Source organism: Dendrobium catenatum, unplaced genomic scaffold (genome assembly GCF_001605985.2).
Source record: "Dendrobium catenatum unplaced genomic scaffold, ASM160598v2 fragScaff_scaffold_133, whole genome shotgun sequence".
NCBI lineage: Eukaryota > Viridiplantae > Streptophyta > Magnoliopsida > Asparagales > Orchidaceae > Dendrobium > Dendrobium catenatum.
The window spans coordinates 4,903,782-4,925,590 of NW_021318595.1; the positions used below are offsets into that span (position 1 = coordinate 4,903,782).

Genomic DNA, 21,809 nt, shown 5'->3' on the forward strand with positions numbered 1-21,809 from the left:
TTTAGGTCAAATAAATTTGAGTCAGATAAATTTTGAATTAGATAAGAATTTATAAATAAAGCTTTAAAAGTTGAATGCTTTGTTCCCGCAATTCCAAAAGCCGAAGCCAAGCGACGAAAATGGCGGGAAGAAAGCGCTCGACTTCCTCCCCAATTTCCATCGGTAATTCCAAAACCCTAGTTCGTAATATAGGGGGAATTCCGGATCGATTCTACTATCTACTGAGAAATGGCTCAAAGATTTCACTCATTCTCTTGATTTTCGATCGGCGGTTACTTTGTTTCTCATGTTTTCTTCGATGACAAATCAGGGAACTGTAAGGTCGAGATCGAAGGGGGAAGCGTCGTTTGTGAATCAACTGGAAAAGGCATCGTATTGTCTGCAAAAAACGATGCAAGGATCAGAATCTCAGGCAATTTCTTTGTTCCTTTTTTTTTCTATTTCGTTAGAAGTACTCCTCCCCAATTTAAAACTTCTCTAAGCGTCCTATATTTTTTTTGTGCGAGCAGAATGTGATTCAGAAAAGGAAACGTCCAGGAGATATTACAGTAGGAGGCAATCAAAAGATTGTTTGCAAGACAACGGTAGAAGCCGCGCCTTTATCTTACACTCATGTCAACTATGTGAACTTTCTATTATAGTTCAGTTGCTCGCCCATTTCTTTCTAGCCCAGAGAATTGTGATGTTGCATTTAGCTTACTACAGATTCGCTTCCTTTTATTCTTTCTACCAAAAGGTCAAGACTCGGAAACTGAGTACAAAGAAAGAATTTTTTAGCAACAAATGTGCCGTTATTGTTAGCTAGAAAAAATTTGTTTTTGTTTGTAGAAGTATGTTCCACTGTCCTAGTTTTCAGCGATTTCATTGTTTTTTTTCCTTATTATTCCTTTTTCTTAATGAAGGTATGAGGACGCGCACTTGGGCAGATCACACCTTTATGCTTCTGAACCCAAAAGATGTTGACAGTCGTAGTAAATCCCTACTCCAGGTGATTACTTCTATATCATAATGAGTATTCTTCCTGTTGCAATTTAGTAAATCCCTACTCCAGATGAACTTTTTGGATGAAAAATGACATCGTTATGCTCCTTTTATCTAGAATAGATGCATTAATTTATAATTTTATGATTGACACCTTATACCATCTTATTAATTTGCGCCTCTGAGTAATTTGTGTGCAATGGCACTTTGAATAGGATGTGCAGAGGATGATGAATGAACCAGCTTTTCTGTTGATGGTTTCTTCAAAAATCTTGTTCATGTGAACTTAATCGCAGGGTTGCGTTTGAAATATAAAAACTGTAATTTTGATCATGCTTCTGTTATTATATGTTATCATCTTTCCTCATATGCCTAAATGTAGAGAAAATACAGTATTGCTTTACCATATTTGACTTTGCCCAAGTTTTAGTTCTATATTGTTAAACAACACCCTCTTTATCTTGTTTTCTTATGAGAAGACTAAAACTCACCCGCCGCCTTTTTCGACTTGTTTACTATTATGCTCATGTCCTTTCTCTATTCTATATAAAAATTGTGTACTAGAACCAGAATGAGCCTCTTTGGAGGTAGATATAATAAGATTCAGGAAAGTTCAAGTGCTATGCATCAATATGACTCATTAAAGTATTAAAGTCTCATTCACTCTGGATTTGCAGAATTCACCCCATTCTTTTGTAATGGAAAATTTAAGGCTATATTATTGTGATATTATTTTTAATTAGACTTTTCCAGTATTGAACTTTACTGAGATGTATTTATACATGAATGTGTAGGAAGCATTAAAAATTTATATGGAAGAGCTTCCTACCATGAGTTATGCTGCAAATACAGGGAAAGCATCTCAATTTCTTGAAAGATGTTTGTCCAGTGGGTAGGTTATTATTATTATTGGCATATTCCAGCTCATAAATTTGTTTATATACTGCATCTGTTATTGAAGAACACTATGCATATGATGCCAATTTAAAGGCAACTTGAGCTGTCTAAGTGCTTTCTGTTCTTCTTATGTCTTCCCAGGAAATATAGTACACTAATGTTTTGTTCAAACTCGCTTGAGGTATCCATTAAGGTAAGATTTTGTTGTTTTTAAATTTGGCCACATCGTTCTTTGGTTTTATTTCTATTCGCGTAGTTATTGTTTATGTAGATAATAGATATAATATTTTTGAAACTGAAGTTTCTGCCATGGATGTTCCTACATTGAAACTTGCCAATTGGCATATAAACAACCATAATTGGTGTTAAATTGTCCAAAACTTCCACATGTTTTCCGAAGTATAGTACTTTGTGGCAGAAGATTGCTGATAATGTTTCAAGGAGTGGGTGTTTGAACATGAATGGAGATGATTTTATTTTGAAATGAAGCCATCTTAAAATTTTCAAGATTTTTTTCTTAGAAGTTTGTTAATGAGGCTAGAAATTAGATGACTCATTGAAATCATAAAAGGTCATTAGAGTGACTCCTACAACCCTTACCATTCTTTCTTTCTCCTTTCAAATAATCTATTAAAAGAACTTTTATATTTTAAGAAAAAATTACTCTCATCTGTTTTTTTGTACCCAATACTATCAATTCCTCAATATATCTATGTATAATAATTATCTTAAAATGTGAGAAAATTCTATTTGAGAAATTTCAATTCTACAAACAACAAGAGAGCCTCTTTTATAATGGGCTTCTCTCCTATAGCAATGTAAGATATGACATCAATTGATTTGATATTAGTGCAAGGCATTATAGCATGTAAAATTTAAAGGGGAATTGATATTTATTAAAATGTAAAATAAAGAAGTTTTTATGTTCAAATGAATCCCTCTCAAAGTTTCATTTTTTTTTTTAATGTATCTATATGTTTGTATACTATATATTTATATAATAATATATAATGAGATAAAAGGGAAGTAGAAGCCCTCTCAAAAGTTTTAGATTTTTTTTTAAATTTATAATTGATGAAGTGAGAGACTAGATGGCTCATTGAAAACATAAGGTTTGTGAGAGACCCTTGCAATCCTTACTAGTAATTCTTTTTTCATGCCAAATCATTTATCTGAAGGTTTTTTGTTTTTTAAGAAAATTTTCTACACTCTCTCTCATATCTCGAATTCTCTATATCTATATACAATAATTAACTCACAAAATGAAAATATACCATTTGAAGCACTTCAAATCAACATCAACAAATAAGGAAAGATCTATATTTTATAATGGTCCTCCCCTAAATAGGATAATGTAATGATTACAATCAATTGATTTGATGTTAGTGCCAATTCAAATCATCTTATTAGAATTATTGTAGTGTTGCAGTTGGGATACCGTGTCATTTGGTTAAACATCTTGGTAGAATGATTCCTTGCTAAAAAAATTCAGCACAAGTATTAAACCGGATGTCATTTCCTTGGAATTTTTTTTCTGGGGTGAAAATTAAAACTGAACTAAATCAAAAGAAGAACTGCTACAAAAATTTATTACTGAACTCTTGGTAAATTTATTTAACGCATAGAAAGCAATTGTGGATGTTTTAGTTCCTACAAACGAACTTTTCTGTACCATACAGGTGATCGCTGCAGTCACATTTCAAATAATTCCAGTTGATACACAGTTTGCGGAGATTCCCCTTGCTGCAGTTGCGTCAAAATTTCAAAGGAAGGTATGAATATGATGCATAAATTGTTAGCATGACATCCAAAAACCTTTTTTTTTTTCTTCTTTGTAATTTTCCTCATCATTGTTTTTTGTGATATCCCTTCTCACGAATTTCATAATTTTGTTTCACTTGATGTAAAATGGTATCTCTATTCTCCAAGTGTTTAAAGATAAATTATGTCTGGGAAATTGATTTATAAGAAAAAATCAATCCATAAAAGCAAGCTTGGAAGTGCAGTTTTAATCACACCAGGCAATATCTACCTTATCAGCCATAGGTGCAATCGTCAATTCATCCAGTTTGTGATCACATTGCAAGAGCATGACATTGAACAAAGGTGGGTCACGTGTCTCTATGGTCACAAGGAGCAGCCCTTCCATTTTTTGGGGGACTATTGCCTTCATGAAGGTGGTGGAAAGGGAGAAGAGGTGAGAAGTGCATTTTAGGAAGAGAAAAAATTGTTTTTGGAGGGAAAAGAAGAAAGAAATAAGATTACCATGGCAGCATTTTTGGCTGGTATTGCACTTTTTCCATATTCTTGAATGAGAAGTAAAAAAGAAAATAAGCACATTTATGGCGGGGCATTTGTTGGAACAATTATTATTGTTGGAACAATTATTAGGTCAGGTGATCTGACGTAGCTCTACGTTCAGACACCAATAATATGTCGTCATGTGCTCTTACTATTTACAGCGCGGCCCGACTACCTAACCCGGGATTGCTATGTTCGTGTATTGCTCTAGGTATTGCTCGGTATTACTCGGTATTGCTTGGCAATAACGAGAAATATCATTCTGTGAAGACCAATACCGAGCAATACTGAGAAATACCGAGCAATATCGAATTTTTTCTTAGTATTGCTTGGTATTTCTCGGTATTGCTCGGTATTGATCTTGACAGAGCGATATTTCTCGTTATTGCCGAACAAAATCTACCAATACCTAGCAATGCCGAGTAATACCTAGCAATATGCATATATAGCAATCCCGGCTCCGTTCAAGGTTGGGTTGTCGGGCCTTGCGGTAAATAATAAGAACACGTGGCACTAATTTACTGACGTCCGAATATAGAGCTATTAGGTAATGGGACCAAATAAAAGTTCCATTTGTTGACCCTCGTAAAAAAAAAATAAAAAAAATCCCATACCTGCCGGCCAATCCTCCCACGTAGCTCAAGCCCTACGTCCACGACCTACGCACGTCAACGTTGCATCCCCCACGCCCGTTGCACGACCTCGCGTCGTTAAATACACGAGAGAGGGAGGGCTTCAGGTGGTTAGCGATAAACCGACTTCGCTCCTTCTGCGACTCCCCTTTCTGTAGGATCGGAAGTTACTACCTTTCGATCGGAAGCAAAGATTGAAGCTCGCTAGCTGTGAGGATGCACGCGTCGCTTCCTCGGCTCCTTCAGGGTTGTTCGACTTCGCACCGACGATGACTTTCCCTTCCTTCGAATCGGAAGTTACGACATTTTGTTCGGAAGCTAGAACAGGAGCCCGCTCACTGTGAAGGCGACTTCCCCCTTTGGCGTGCCTCTCCGCCTTCTTCGTGGTTGTCCAACTTCGCTCTCTCGACGGCTTTCCCTTCTCGTCGAATCGGAAGTACAACATTTTGATCGGAAGCAACTAAGGGAGCTCGCTCGCTGTAAGAGGCACGCGTCACTTCTCCGTCTCCTTCATGGCTGTTCGACTTCGCACCTTCGACGACTTTCCCCTTCAGTGGGATTGACAGTTACGACATTTGATTGGAAGCAACAGCGGGAGCTCACTAGCCGTGAAGATAACCTGCTCCCTTTCAAGCGCTTCTTCGGCCTAATCCCTTGGATATGCTAACAGAGGGATCAAGGGTTTATTTTATTTAAATCAAATTAATTTTAATTAGTTTTTAATTATAATCACTTTAATTAATTATTGTTATTACTTACAATTAATTTTAATTAAATTATTATAATTAATTAAAATTAATTATATTAAATTTAATTTTAATTAAATATAATTAAAATTTAAATTGCAATTAATTATTAGTAATTAGTTGTAATTAATTTAAGTTAATTACTATTAATTAGCTATGATTAATTAAAACTATAATTAATTATGTTAATTAAATATAAATAATTATAATTAATTAGAGATGATTATAATTAATTAATGTTAATAATAATAATAATAAGAAAAAGAAACGTGCAAATGCCCTCCTCTTGCCTTGATCCACGTGCCACGTGCCTCCATCGCCAATCCACCTACGCAAAGGTATAATCCCTAAACTTAAATCCTGCTTTCAAGGTTTGCGACGAGCCGGCAAATCCCCTACGCGCTCACGTAGCGTAGTAGGGAGGGAAGCCGGCACGGCACTTGCGATGAGGTGGGTAATCCTCGGACCGCTCATGTAGCGTGAGTGAGACAAAATTAAGTACCCATACGTGGGGAAATCCTTGTGCTCTTTTTAATAAGTGTCTAAGACCCTTAAACGCTCATGTAGCGGGTGGGGATTGAAGAATTTGCGGCGCGGTGCATTAGACATCTACCCGAAGTGCTCAAGTAGCGATGAGGGGAAGGCTAGTCTCTCAGATTTTTTTCTAAACAGGGGAGATGTCGAGAGGCTGCCGAAATTTCGACTGAAGACAGGGGACTTGAACAAAATTTGGACAAATAAAGGACTTGATTTGGACAATGAACTGAACATAAATTTGACCCTAAGCCAAACTTAAATGAACTCAAATCTAGATGAAATCAAACATGAGTTTTGACTTGCAACAAATGACAATGAATTGGACTTAAACTGAACTTAAACTGGAACAAGATGTGGACAACAAGAACTTGTGGACTTAGATGTGACATAGTGCATAGGGACTGGACTTGCAAGTGAACTTGCATATTAGACTCAAATTGAATTTAGACTTGATATGAACAATAAAGAACTTGAGCTCAACTGAACCACAAGAGGTTTGAATCTCCAAAGGCTTCAGGAGACCTGAACTTCTACTCAAACTCAATCTAGATCTTGAACTCACACAGACAACAATGGACTTAATTATCTCATCATGCATATGTTAAATCCTCCTTGAAGGTTAGGAGTTTTACAAGTGGAATTTGTTCATAAGCAACAATGTAAGATCTTGATGAACATGGTGATTATGTCAATTAATATGACAATAAGTGGTCTAAGATGCATATAAGCACCTCCGAATTACTATAAAAGAGATTCGTCATATATGCAACACCTAACCTACACGTAGCAAAGAAGGTTGTAGTGATGGACTGATGGTAAAGAGTATGCAATGAATATTATAACACTCATACAATCAACCATATTCAACCTTACAAGCAATACAATAAAAGAGGATGTATGACTTGGCCGCAAATAGACGTACAAAACCTCTTAAATGAATTGCATATTAACTATGACAATTAATGTGTAAAGTTTTCACAAGTCATAAAGAAGGAATGATGAAACATAAGACCAGTATGTAGTGGATATAACACTATTCCGTGGTCAACATCAAAGCATAAGCAGATATATCCAATCCCACAAGCAAAGAAATTGGAATTAATTGTATTCTTCATAGCAATCATGTAAGAAGACATAGTAATCCCCAATACATCCACTTGCAAATATCACAAATATTGATAGAAGTTCGTACTGTTTTGAAGATGCAAGCAGCAGTTGCAAGAAGAATTTGAAAGAGGTACAGACAAATACACCAAACCCTGACAAGCCACGGTGGTTAGTATGCGATGGCCGCATAAATGGTCTTACAGTCAACATGTAAGGATGAGACAATGACAAATGCAACTATATTAAGGACCAATAATAGTATGCAAGCAAATGTATCGGTCCCCTACGAAAATAGGAGGATTGATGTGCAGCAAACAAACACACGTGTAATGACGATAATCAACAGCATATAACAAATGCTACAATATGTTTGCAGTCAATAATCAATTAATGGTTGGAGAATACATTGACTCACTGCAAGTAAAGATGGAAGATATGCAACATATGTAAGCACCTATGAATTATCGTAGAAGACACATTATACGCCCGATGTGTTGTTCACAAGCAAAATACAAAGTGAATATATCAAATACGAGTTCCTATGAACTATTGTAGGAAACCTCCTATGCACAAGAAGTGCCATCTACGAATAAAATGCCAAATGATTACATCAAACCTGTAAAAGACCCATAGTACGCCACCGGATCCGCAATGTTCGTATTAGCGGACAAAAGGTGTATATAAGTTCTCAAATGGAATGTTGTGTGCATTCGAACGACAGTTACCTGCACAACTAAAATATTACAAAAATGCCCCCGTACATGCACCATAATTTGTATACACATACGTACACAAGGGATAAATGCAATTAAACATTTGCATGTGCCCCGACGAGCGTGTTATTTGTATACACATAACGTTTAGAGATGCTGCGCGGGTCAATAAATTTGAACCCGATGCTCCTAAGCAAGTAAAAAGTCGACAAGATTCAATAAATAATTATAAAAGGCCCCCCAAACACTCGCATGGGCCCCGACGAGCGTGTTGTTGGTACACACGTGACGTTTAGGGATGTTGTGCGGGTCAATAAGTGAATTCAAGTTTGAACCCAATCATTCTATGCGGATCAATAGGAGTCGACAGGGTTTGAACCATTAAACAAATATATAGTTGCGGCGACCGGTATATTTGTCTTTATACATTTATATTAGGCCTTCAAGGCCCTCAATAAAGAAAATTCACAAACAAAGACATAAAGCCTATGAAACTCGATCCCTTATCAACAAGTTGATAGTGTCTACACGGCTCAGTCAATGATACACGAATAACCCCACACACCCTGATGATGGTCATGTTGAACATAAAATCTCAATCAAAATGGTTCATTTCAAATAATTCAAAATGCTACTCCAAATATCCGATAATCCGAAATTCCAAAATCTAAAAAATCTAAAGATATTTAAAATTGAAAAATAATCCATCTAATAACTTAAAGTAAAATCCATCCACCCTCCGCAACAGTTTGTCGAGGTGGACAAATTAGAAAATTACTTCAGTTTACATAGAGCTAATGCCTAGTTGAAAATATTACTAAGATTAATTCTTAAATAATCTCCCGCCAATAAGGATGTGATACGTGTCCTCTAACCAGCGATTTTGCCGTCAAATGACACCGCATGATAAACCGTTATGACCCGGGGCCCTCTAAACCGAGTGGTTTTGCCGCCAAATGGCACCATGAAATACCAGTTATGACCAAAGCCACCATGTTCCTTAGTGGTATCAAATACTTGAGATATGAATCAATAGTATATGATCGGTAGGGCACAAAGCCCTCTGTTAGCTAAGGTGGATTCAAATTTGTCTCGTTAGACAAACATTCATCCCAGATCTACAAGATCCCCTTAGACGAAGCAACCCATGACTGCCGATATGTCTGATATTGCCCATGCTTCTTGCCAAATATCCATTGCCCATGCTGCTACTATATGTCTGATATTACATATCTATGGATACAACGTATCTGATTGACGACTAGCCTTAATCGAAAGTTCTTTCTCGTTATCGAGAGGGGTAATTAATTATTGGGGCTTGTGCCTAAGGAAACCATAACTCAGATCATAAAGTCCGCGCAAAATGAGGGCGAAATCTCTAGGGCGAAATCAAATTTTGCCTTCCCAAAATTTACCCCAAAACTAAATCCGTTAAAACTAACCCCCCCCGGTGAAGAAAGCAACAGTCGGGCGGAGGCCGGGGCCGAATTTTCGGAGCACATAGATATCTTTGTTCATAACAAATTTCCATTTCTGTATTTTGTATCATCTCACCTAGCACAATTTTGTATGATTTTTTTAGAGTCTTCATGTGTATAGAAAAGAATAGTTCTCGCTTAGAGATCTATCAGCCTAGACTTTTGAGTTCCAACTTGACCATACTTTTGGCGAATTGGTTCGCATATGAAATGGAGACACATGCATGGATGATGCTGAAATATGCATGCAGATATGAGAAAAATAAGGTCTAAACAAGCACATTAGTTTAGGTAAAATGTACTGTGGTAAGCTACATACAGATTGCTCTCATTATTTTATGCTATCATCGAATTTTAGTATTTAGAAGCTTCTTAGTTTTTTCATGGTCGTATTTCCTTCTAATGAGATAATATATATCTGCTTTTCAGGGCATCGGTTGCATGATGTATGAAGAGTTGAAAGAAAGACTTAGAAGAGTTGGGGTTTCAACATTATTTTGTTGGGCTGATATGGAATCTGAGCAATTTTGGCATAAACAGGTATCAATAAATAACACGTATCCAGAAGATGACATGATTTTCGGTATAGCAAAATACTTTTTGATAAGACACAAGCTCCTGATCTGAACTACATTTAGAGAAAGATGAATTACTTTTAAAGACTTCCCTTGTTTCTAAATCTTTGTTTGGTACTTTTTTTAATCTAGTTTGCTTGCCTCCTTTTTCATACTAATTATATTTCATATTCTACAAATATTTGGAAACTTAGCTATTACCATTGTCATTATTTTCTCCTGTGGCATACCTTCAGTTTAGACTTACTTGGATTTAATCCATTACATAGCACTCCTCAAATAGAAATTATATTGATGTCAAACCTTTTGTAGACACCTGACTAACTTAAAATTGATGTTAGGTAAGTGTTAGAACTCTACTGTTCTTATATCTTATGCTGTAATAACCCCATTGCCTTATCCGTTGATTGGCTAAAACTTGTATTTTTGTCTTGCATGCTTATTTTAACTATTTGAAGATGCATTGTTGGTGCCATGCAGGGTTTCATAACGGTAGGAGTGGTAGATGGCAAAGGAAAAGCTCGCAAACTGCCAGTAAGAGCTGATATTAGGAGGGCATTGTGCTTTCCTGGAGATGCTACACTTATGGTTGCACATCTTAAGAAGGATATTGTTACTTTCATGGAGTCCTCTCAACATGTTGAAAAAAATTTATCTTCCAAATCCAACATGATAAGATGCAGATTTAGTGAACCTTCTAGACTTGGCGCAATTTCTAATTCAAACACTTCATCTGTCAAGGAAACTGATCAGGAAGATTTTTCTTTGAAAGATATGATAAATGCAAAAGGTATTTTCATCTTAACTTTTGCCTAGCTTTTTTTTTTTTTTTTTTTTTGCATGAACTTCTGGAATCAGTCAAGAAATGAAGAAACTTGTCGTTGACTTCTTTGTAACTAAAAGCGTAGTTTGATTTGATAACAGATCCATAAGCTTCTCATATTACATCTTTTGCATTGCTATTTTGGACTGAGTACTTCCATCCAATTTTTTGTCTATAGCTTTTTTCATTTCCATAAAATAGAGTGGATACATGGCCATCTGTTAACAGATAAACTTTACTTAAAACTTATTTATGGCAGGATGTTGGTAAATTTCCACATATTGTGTGCTGAAAAGTCCTCTTGTAGCTCCCATTTCAAAATATTTCTGTTATATTGATGTTTTTGGGATAAAGTTGATGATAAAAGAAAGGCAAACCTAGCACAGGAGTTTTCAAGCAATGCAGAATCTGAGGATTGATGTATGCTGCCTTATCCTTGCATTGTTGAACGGTTATTTCCATAGTCTGACCTTCAAATTATAATTGAGGCAACAGTGTCATATAAAGTTTAACAGTGATGATGGAAATGGTCAAGCACTTAAAGCTTGGTAGAGAAACAAATTATTGTTTCACATTGTATCTAGAGTTATTAGTTTTGATGTTCTTGAGCCAAGTTACATGTGGATATATGCTGCGGAGAACAAATATCATATTCATTCTGAGAGACAAAACCGTGCTATACTATCTTATCATTTAAAAGTGAGTCGCAAAACCATATGTCATACCACTATCATTTACTGCTTTGGTTGTTCCAAGGTTTTTGCTGTCATGTTGGCACTTTCATTCTGTGTAACATACTTATTGAAGGTCCTTTGCATTATGATGTTGCAAGGATTCCATTCTTAATACTGAATTTGACGGCAATATAATTTCTATAGATGTTGCTGATGAAAGATTCTTCTCTTCTCGGCTAAGAGGAAAGAGGCTAGTATGGGAAGCTTCTGTTTCCTCTTTGAAGTCTAAGAGAGTTAAAGGAAGTCATGTGCCTGATGATTCTTCGTTTTCCGATCAAAATTGTGACTCTCTTAATGATGAAGGAAATTATGATTGTTTCAGTGAGCAATCTTTGGCAGCTTTGGGATGTCCTCAGTTGTCCAAAGAAATTCCTAATTTGATCACCCATTCTAATTTGACAACTCATTCTCAAGGGGAAAGGTTAGCACAGGAAAGTACTGGGCGTGATATTAAAGGAAACTGCCCAAGAATCATGTTCATGAATATTGCTGATGATGATAAGAAATCAAAGCTTACAAAGGTATGGACTGTCAATATCACTTGTTAATGCAGTGCTGGTTATTAATTATTTTCTGATCTTTCTTTTTGTTGCTCATCCCAATACGTTGTGCTCTCAATTGGTGATGATTGTGTATTGAGGTTTATATGAAATTTCTTAGCACAACAAACCCTCTTTTCTAAAAGAATTACATGGATTCATCAAATCCTATAATTGCCTAGCTAACGTTTTTGTATCTGGGACTAGCATGTAGCACTATCAGACCAATAATCGGGAGTTGCCTAACTTCTAGTTAAATTGGATTTGCCTACAAACTGTTTACTTGGGGTTATTAAGCCAGTAAGAATGGCAAATTCCTCATTATTGTTTAGAATACCTGTTCGCTAGACTGCTGGGTTCCATATTTATTGGGGATGGCTGCCTGATAAGAATGTAAATTTCATCAATGGACATTATGCATTTCCACTGCGATATAAATATGTTAAATTGAAACTACTTGCTATTATGGTTTACTCCATGAGCTACAAATTTTAGTGTCCAAAGTCTCCATTTCCTATGATAATTAAGGCTTCATTTGGTTCTTCCTCTTTTTTCGTAAAAGACAGTTTTAAAAACAATGGTTAAGGGAATGGAGTTTTTCAATGGAGAAGCAAATATCAAAAAGCTTCTCAAAACAGTAGAAAAATGAAATTTTCTAAAAAGCATTTTTATAAAAGCGTCCCATCCAAACAACGACCAAAAAATAATTTCTTTGTTTCTAAAAGGAAAAAATTGCCGAAACAAATGAGGCCTAAAGCTGTAAAACCATTCAATTTACAATATTGATGAAAGGTTTTAAGATTTTACAAAATAAAAGTGCACCAAATAAACTTGTAGTTCTCAGGAAAAATGAATGCATAACGAGGATTTATAAAGCTAGTCCAAAAAAGTTGTGACCTGGGATAAGGCTAATGATGGGGATGATGAATGACTGAATTTTAGTTTAAGAATACATAAAAACTTGGTAAGAAACTGACTTTTTCCCTCTATTATGCTCCAACGTGTATGCCTTGCCGTTCTATTGCATTTTTCTACCCAGGTTGTGTGAGTTATCCTCATTCTAGCATTTAATTTCATTTCCCTCGGAGCTAAGCTTCAGGTTTTCCTTGCAGATTGTAGAGGAGCTTGGCGGCTCTGTAACATCAAGTGGAAACTCTAGCACGCATGTAATAACGGGGAAAGCAAGAAGGACATTGAATTTCTGTTTATCGTTATGCTCAGGGTTCGTATCATATCTGTGTGTGTATTAAGTTGCCATTTTTGCTTAATTTCTTACTTGTTTTCATCCAATTTTTACCACTGAGATATGGTGAATATTTTTTTTTTCTCTCTATGCAGCTCTATGGATGTGTAATCTTTGAATCAGATTACAATTTTAACCCGCTCTAGGCATTGATTAAATAAAGCTGCAAAACATTTTTTTATGTGTTTGTATGATGAATGTGCAATAGGTTAGATAACTGTAAAGAAAATACAATTCTAGCTTTGATGATCCTGGTCATGTATATTACAATCTCTAATAATCCTCTTATTGCGTATGTTTTTTTACACAATTTCATGCTACCTAATAAAATAATCATTATGAACACTTCATTTTTCACATGGCATTGATTGCTTTGTACTCTAGCAATGGCAAATGTGGAGCCTAGATGATATGTCGTTGTCATGCATGTTTTGGAAGGTGAATGGCTCATGGTGTTATGTAGTGGCTAAGAATTTGTTTGAGGTTTTTTTTTTTTCTCTTCTTTTCTATTCTGTGATCTTTAAATAATTTTGTATGCTTTAATCGTTTTTGTCTGATCATTCCAATGGATAATGATTTTGTTGACGCAGATGGATTTTCTATAAACCATCTTTCTATTTAATAACAGCATAACTTAGATTTTTTTTTTGTATTTAATGGTTGTGAGGGGTATTTTTATACTGAGATGTATTTCAAGCAATACCTACTGAGAAACTTATATAAAAAATGGCTTCTGTCAACTAAATAATGTTAACTCTTGCAGAGGTCTTCTGATTCAAGGATGATTATTATGCAGTTTTAGATTTATTTATTATTGGTTTCTTAAAGCAAACCAAACCAAGTGATATGATTTTCCATGAGCATACATTTCACCTTTTGTTTCCCTATACTAACGGGTATCGTTGAGGAGATTTCTCATCAAGTGGCTAACTTCGTATGGGACGTAAGTTTTGGCCACATTGGGCTTTTTGACTGTAGTAATTGGGCATTTGCATTATAATAGTACCAAAGCTTCTCATGATCTTGTAGGAATATGTGTTTCTCGCTTTTCATGATTTGCATTATAATAGTACCATTGACTGCATTGTATGGTACAAGTTTTGCAAGTTTCTTGAGTTGCTTCTTGGGTTTCGTTTGGAACAGTTTTCTTCGTGCTTCTTAAAATTACTTTTTAGTACAAAAATTAAAATTTTTATGCTAAAAAGTTGTTCTAAGAAGTAATAAGAAGGTTCTCCCAAACTAAGCCTTAGTTTTCACAATTGAGGATGTCTCTGTTATAACATTTGCAAGCTCCTTGTTTCTTGTTCTTGATCAACATAAAGTTCTTACCATGTGCAGGACTTGGATAGTTTCTGCCAATTGGTTGAAATCTAGCTTCCGAGAAGGCAAGTTCTTAGGTGAGATTATGCAAATATATCTTGATGCATTGATTGTTTGAGTTTTCCATGTGTCCTCTCTTTTCATAGGGAATATAATTGTGCTGCTTAGCAGTAGATCCAAATATTTAAGTCCTTTTTAAAACAAAACTTCAAACTGAATTATTTTAAAACCTTTCTCAGATGAATCTCAGCATATATTAGAAGATGAGGACTATCATGTTAAGTATAAATGTAAGCTAAGTGATGCGGTTATTAGAGCAAGAGCAAATCCTCATTCATTACTCAGAGGATATCAAGTCTGCCTTTCTAAGCATATCCAACCATCCGTCAATGACCTTTCATCCATCATATCATCTGCTGGTGGCAGTGTAAGTGTCACTATGACCCGCTTGCATCAAACTGTTTATATTGTTACTCATATCATTAGATCAACTGTATTTTTATGTTGTTGGATGAAAAAATTAGATTTTAGGAGGTTGATTTTTGACAAAATTTATTGGCCAAAACACATCTCTTTTATGTTGGGAGGTATATTGACTAATTATTGGCCATTTTTGAATTTTTTTTTGGTTCACTGAACATCCTACTGAAGCACCCTATCCACAATATTTAAATGTTATCTTTTAGAGCCAGTATTTACAAAATATGTATTTGATCAACATTTTTTCATTTCATTATCATTATCTTTTTCTTAATTAGTTAATTATAAACGTGGTTAGAATTATTTATATTTCTTCTCCATTCATTCTTAATGTGTAGGTGATGCTAATCCTAGTTTATATAAATCTTTGTGCATGATTATTTGCCAAGTTATCGTTGGTCTATCTTTTTTCCCTCACATTCCTTTCACATTACTTTTATCCCTTTTTTTTTATTGGTGTATTTTTTGTTCGTGCTTGTGCCAACAGATTCTATTTTTGATAACTTCATCTTCATTCTTCAATTGGCATTACTTTCTAAATCTTCAATATATTCATTCCACACTAGTTTTGTTGATTTACCAATAATCTATCTTAATATTCTCATTTCTATATCACTTGCCTTAAGGGCTAGCTTGTTTCACCTGAAGGTATCTGGAATTGTATAGATCATAGTTCCAAATTTGTGTCACATTGATATGATTTGCAATGATACCTACTTGTCTGGCAGTACGTAAGTCATGAATTTGTTTGCGTTGTGATTTTCATTTTTACCATTCTTGCATTAATTTTTATTACTTTATTATTATTATGAGGAAAATAATATTGTTACCAATCACTTCATTAATTTATTATTATTATATTGTTATTAAAAGTAAAAAAACACTAGTGAAGGTGACTTTTCCTAACCCTCAAGATTTGAACTTTTCAACCTTTTAAAAGTGACTTCTATGAATGAGAACTTTGTTCTATCCACTTCAACCAATTAAACACTTGAATTCATTTATGATAATGAATTGAATCACTTTTGAACCCTTACAATGAAACAATCTAGCCTTAATTGCAATGACTTTATTGTTGGACTCAAACTTATACAACATAATTTGTCTTATTGCTATTTGTATAAAATTTCTTTTGGTTTGCATATTATTCTCTTTTTTTCTTTAATTTATGTAAAACTAAATTCATTTCGTATGGAATCTTTTTGATATAGTATTGAATTAATTCTTTGATATCCATATGATATTGTGTGCTCCGAAAATTTGTGCCCAGACCTCTTCACGTCTTTTTTTTTAATCGATGAGGAGAGTTTTAACTAGTTTAGGTTTCGGGATAAATTTTTAGAAGAAATTGAATTTTAGATAAGACACTATTCAGAGATTTTGCCCTCATTTTATGAGAATTTTATTATATGAGTTGTGGTTTCCTATAGGCGCAAGTCTTTATAGTTAATTACCCCTCCTAATAATGGGATAGAATTTTTTATTAAGGCTAGCTGTTGAACAAATACATAGTATCCAATGTATTTTAGTACATGAACTAGATATTGAAAATTGAAAATTTATCACAACACACTTAAAATGAATGTTGGGTAGAGTGATGATGAACCTGATCAATATCTCATTGGTTTTGTTTTCTCGGGCCATTAAGGTCCCTAGTCTACTTAGTTAGATGAGAAAAAACGTGGATATAGATCCACCCATGGATATAGGGCTAGGGAATCTCTACTTGTGTGGTGTATGACTGTATGCAGCACAAATCTGCCCCAAGCTGTGGTAAATCTGCTCAAGAACTGCAGGGGCTAGTGAAACTATCCTCCCACTCGTTGTCAAACTAGCTATCAAAAGAATGTTGGGTCAAAAAACTCTGCTCTTTCTAGGGAAAACAAAATAACAGAGCCATGTAGCAATGAACGACACAAAAAGCATATCATATGAAAATCCCCTAGCAAAGATGGATTGTAATTCATCTACTGATCTTGGCTCAAACATATCATTTGAACACGGCTCTCTATCATGTGATCTCTTGCTGAGAGGATTCTGAATTCATGCAAACTCTGCAACAAGTGCTGACGAATGTAATAAGCTCGTAACCGAAACATCTAATGAGATAGTCCCTCTGCGAGTACGACCTCTCCTCTGCTGATAAAGGTTGTATTAGTATCTCAAACTCTGGTGAAGTCCAATTACAAACTCCCCTTTCCTCTGTTGCCTTGCTAGTCAGCTACTAAATAAGTAATAATCTAAAGGGAGATATTCCGCATATGGATTGTGATGTGAAACATACATGCAACAAGAGTCCCTTTGGATTTTAACAATAAAATTGAGCACGAACTTTGCTAGCTAAAACTTATGTTTCACTCAAGTCAAATTCTTAGAAATTTCGTTAGAAGATTAAGTGATGTCAAGCGGTTACAATGAGGTTAGCAAGACAATCAAAATAACAACGAAAATAAGATAATAACACTAATAGCAAATAAACAAGAATCCATGGCGTAACATCAAGAAACAATAACCATGAGTTCCTTCTCACTCGCTCTTGGGGTTGGGTTTAGCGGAGGAATGGTAGAAGCAATCTCAATGACGCCACCACAAGACAAATGGCCCGTAAGGTCTTGTTTGCCGGACAAGTAGCTGGAGGAGAAGAAGTCGTTGATCGTTCGATGAGGAGCCAAGGTACTCGGGGTTGTTGGAGTTCAATCGTCTCGGCGAGGAAATGAAGGATGCGATTGATGTAGCTTTTCACCGATTCGTCGTATTCCCAATTCGGTTCGTAAAAAGGGGAAAGTAGAATATCAATTTCTCCTTGGGCATTGTAAGAAAGACCGTGGTCAACCTCAGGATCAGCCATACACCAATGGCAAGAGGGAGGGAGGAGCTTGTTTTAATCTCTTGGCTTCCACGAACATGAGAGATCTCGGGTTTCCAAGGGCAAGGAGGCAAGAGGAGAGGGACGACCAATTGGGGGGGGGGAGGGGCGGCTTGATGAGGGAGCTCTAGGTTAGGTTTGAAAAGGAGAGGGAAAGTTTAACCCAAATCTGAAATTAATTTCAAATTTTAAGTATAATTGGAGGGATTTAATTTGAAATTTGAATTCAAATTAAAGAGAGATGAGGGCCTCATTAGGAAGCAAAGGGGGAAAACCCATTAATGGGCCAGCGACATCAAGAGAGAGGAGGGAGGGGATTGGGGAGGAGTTGAGTGCTTTCCAAACAAGCTATGACAAATTAGGAGGGAGAATAATAAATCCTCTCTAAATTAAATTTAGATTGGATTCAAATTTGAAAACTTTCCTTATTTGAAATTTTGTAAATATGGAAAGTTTGTGAAATTCAAATTTGAATTTCAAAATTTTATAACTCTTTCCTTTATTGCTTAAGCCAATTTAGGGGGTCATTATGATGATTGGAATCATCATAATGACTTGGGATAATGAAGGGGCCGACGGCCAAGGAGGGAGAGGGTGAGCTTGGCATCGGGTTGGGTGGCCAAGGATTAGGCCGACAGATGGGGTTTTGGGAGGGGAATTGGATTGGATCAACAGGAGGTATTTTAGTTGCGGGATGGTGGAAAAAATGAAGAGAAGCGGTGGGTGATAATGAAGATAGAATAGAGAACGTATAAAAAGACCATGAGTCACGGACTCTTCCGGTGACTAGTGGGTGTTGCGCTTGCCCACACGTTGGGCTCTCTTCCCTCTAGTGCACTTACAAGAAGAAGAAGAAGAAGAAGAAGACAACAAAATTTCATTTAATCATTCATCATCCTTTTACAACACATAAGACCACTATATATAGGTCTCAAACATGACAAAAAGAAAAGTACACAATTGCCCTCCGGGCTACAATAACAAAACACTTCCCCATAGGGGTAAATTCGGAAAACAACAAAACTAAATAAAACATAAAGAAATGCATCAAAAGTAGAGACGTTGAATCATAGCCATCGATCAACGATTCTGTCGCCGGTACACGTGTTTGAATCTCTGAACGATGTCCTCATCAGAATGCCTAGAACTTGCATACCAGAAACAATATTCAAATCCCAGAGTGTGATCGTAGGTATTCGCGGCAATGTCCTAATGCTTGATAATGTTCTGAAGCCAGGAAGAAGAAAGACGGCTATAACCAAACAAAGAGATATAAATGGCTTCGTATATCCCTGTCTGTTTCAATACATGCTGATGCATCCTGAGTGTATAACAGGGCCATCTGACAAAACCACTCAGAGCTTGAATGGGACTTCCAAACACTGGATCATGACAAGTCATAATTTGAAGGGAGATATTCCTCATATGGAGTGCCTAGAACTTGTAAACTAGAAATAATTTGCAAATCTCAAAGTGTGATCGTCATCTCGTTGGGTCCAACCCAACAGGTATTCGTGGCAATGTTTGAATGATGGATGATGCTCTAAAGCTAGAAAGAAGAAAGACGACTGTAATCAAACTAAGATATGTAAATGGCTTCGTATACCCTTGCCTGCTTCAATACTTGCTGATGCATCCTGAGTGTGTAACATGCCCATCTGATATAACCACTGAGAGCTTGAATAAAACTACCAAACACTAGATCATGACGATGCTCGTCAACTTCTTGATGTAGTACTTGATAAGCAAACGAACATCACCCGCATGCTCTGCAAAGTCAGCTGCTGGTTGTAAAATGCCCTGATCCCCGTAACTCAGTCCCTCGGTGATACGATCTAAAGAAGCAATGTCATTGCGCTGCAATCTAAGTGTAATGATCTATTTTACAAGGTCGTGACCAACTGACAAATCTGAATCAAAGCAATGCATGCAATGTGATCGGATAAATAATCCATCATAAATATCTCGGTCAACCAACATTTTTCTATGCCAATAAAATCGATCTAAAATTGAAGTTGACTGTGAATGATCAAAGTCATCGATCTTCTTCCATATATCCTCTAAAGGCTCAGTATGAGGTAATGAACAAGCACAACCTTGGTTGTTTTTATTATCCTTATGGTATATCTTTTAGTTAATAATATCACATATTAATACATATTTTTATTTATAATTATTTAATATTGTGTGCCACATTTGAAATGACTCACATTATGCTTTGCTTACACAAATCTTTTAGTAACTTTTACAACAAAGGTCTGCTCTACTTGCTTCATTACAAGGATGGGCATCAAGCACCATTTGTGTTTCCTCACTCCAAAGAGTGCAACCTTAGAGCATCTCCAACCGAAAATCCCATTTTTCACTCCAAAATGTAGTGAAACTAAAAAAATGTCGTGACTCATTTCCAATCGAATTCCATTCTGCGTGTTTCTGCGAAGGTAACGGTTTTTCTCCTCTTTCGCGCATTTATTCGGCAAATCCGGTTGAGACAGAAAAATCGTGTAGGTGCACAATAGCGGAAGATTTGGCGTTCGGCTGGAGTGACCGAACGATGCCATATGCATGTTTGACGTTCGATTGGAGATGCTCTTAGTGGGCATCATGCATGCATATGGGAGAACTGCACAAGCATTATTCGACGATAAATACAATCCTCTCTCTTAAATAATTTGTGGCAAATGTACACTTGCAGGTGATCCGTGATCTGCAATGTATGATCGAGCCATCAAAGACCATATTTCTTACTTGTGAAGAAGACATGGAGCAGGCTCTTCTTGCAGCAAAAATGGGGGTCCTAACTTTTAGTAGTGACTGGCTTATGAACTGTGTAATGAGACAGGAACTTGAGCTGGCTGCTCATCAGTTTGCAGAGTCACTCTAGAAATCAAAATTTAGTATATAAATTTTTTTGATCTTAATATATTTTGTGCCCTGATATAAGAGGCATGCAGTAGAGGCCAGTATAGCTGTGATATATTATGATAGAAACGCAAAAATCTCTTTATGCTGTATTAGTTGGATTATAATAAAACAAAACTCATTAGAATGGCTTTTTCGAAGTAGATTCAAGCTTCGTTTGGGATTGCTTTCTTATTGCTTTATTTAATTTTTATATTTCAAAGTTGCTTTAAGAAGCAACAAGAAAGCCGTCCCAAACGTAGCCACGGACTTCGTTTGGGACGGCTTTCTTCTTGCTTTCTTAAACAGTATTACAGTACAAAAATTTCTTGAATTTAAAAATTTTCTATTAGAAAGTTGTTTTGAAAGCAATATGAAAGTTGTCCCAAACGAAATCTTAATGCCTTTGAATCGTCTTTTCTTTGTTTTTATTCTGCGCATCTATGTTTTTGAGGATTTTATTGTGTTTATGAACCATTAATCTTGTGGATGGTGCATAGCAAAGGGTTGATTGTTCTTAAAGTTCATTTAGTTTGCTATTCGGATTCTTCTTAGTAAGGGTGTTTGTAATGGCTTTCTCAAAATAGATTATTACTCTTGGTATTTGTTATGGGAAAAAAAAGGTAGAAATATTTTAATTAAATTTTATACCAAATTTTAAAAATTTGAAATGCATTATAAAATAAATGTAATGTAAAATTAATTAATTATCTACATATTATATTTGTTTTCAAATGAATACAAGTATTTTTAAATTTATCATAAAAAAATTTGGATCAAATATCTCTTTCTTTATGCATTAAAATTTTACTTGTAAACTAAATATTATGCAACAGTTACGAGTAGATTTAAGGTCTGTTTTTGATAAAGTTTTTTATTATTTATTTTTTAAGCATAATTATTTAGCTATTATTTTCTTGTTATTTTAGAAAAATT

At 35.6% G+C, this 21,809-nt stretch overlaps 1 protein-coding gene across 2 annotated transcripts in view; it reads left to right on the forward strand.

Moving 5' to 3' along the window:
• Positions 1–21,809, forward strand: part of LOC110105727 — a 24,436-nt gene continuing 2,627 nt past the window's right edge. Inside the window, exons 1-14 of one of the 2 annotated variants that reach the window (XM_020835332.2) lie at positions 1–162; positions 311–412; positions 510–584; positions 903–988; positions 1,776–1,873; positions 2,020–2,071; positions 3,558–3,650; positions 9,822–9,932; positions 10,448–10,757; positions 11,669–12,045; positions 13,176–13,285; positions 14,645–14,703; positions 14,866–15,053; positions 20,668–21,026. In XM_020835332.2, coding sequence (XP_020690991.2) covers positions 75–162; positions 311–412; positions 510–584; positions 903–988; positions 1,776–1,873; positions 2,020–2,071; positions 3,558–3,650; positions 9,822–9,932; positions 10,448–10,757; positions 11,669–12,045; positions 13,176–13,285; positions 14,645–14,703; positions 14,866–15,053; positions 20,668–20,856 — 1,938 coding nt within the window. In that variant the 5' untranslated portion in view covers positions 1–74 and the 3' untranslated portion in view covers positions 20,857–21,026. Of the gene's footprint in view, positions 163–310; positions 413–509; positions 585–902; positions 989–1,775; positions 1,874–2,019; positions 2,072–3,557; positions 3,651–9,821; positions 9,933–10,447; positions 10,758–11,668; positions 12,046–13,175; positions 13,286–14,644; positions 14,704–14,865; positions 15,054–20,667; positions 21,027–21,809 lie in introns of those variants that run through there. The other variant, XM_028699562.1, reaches the window with a different exon arrangement.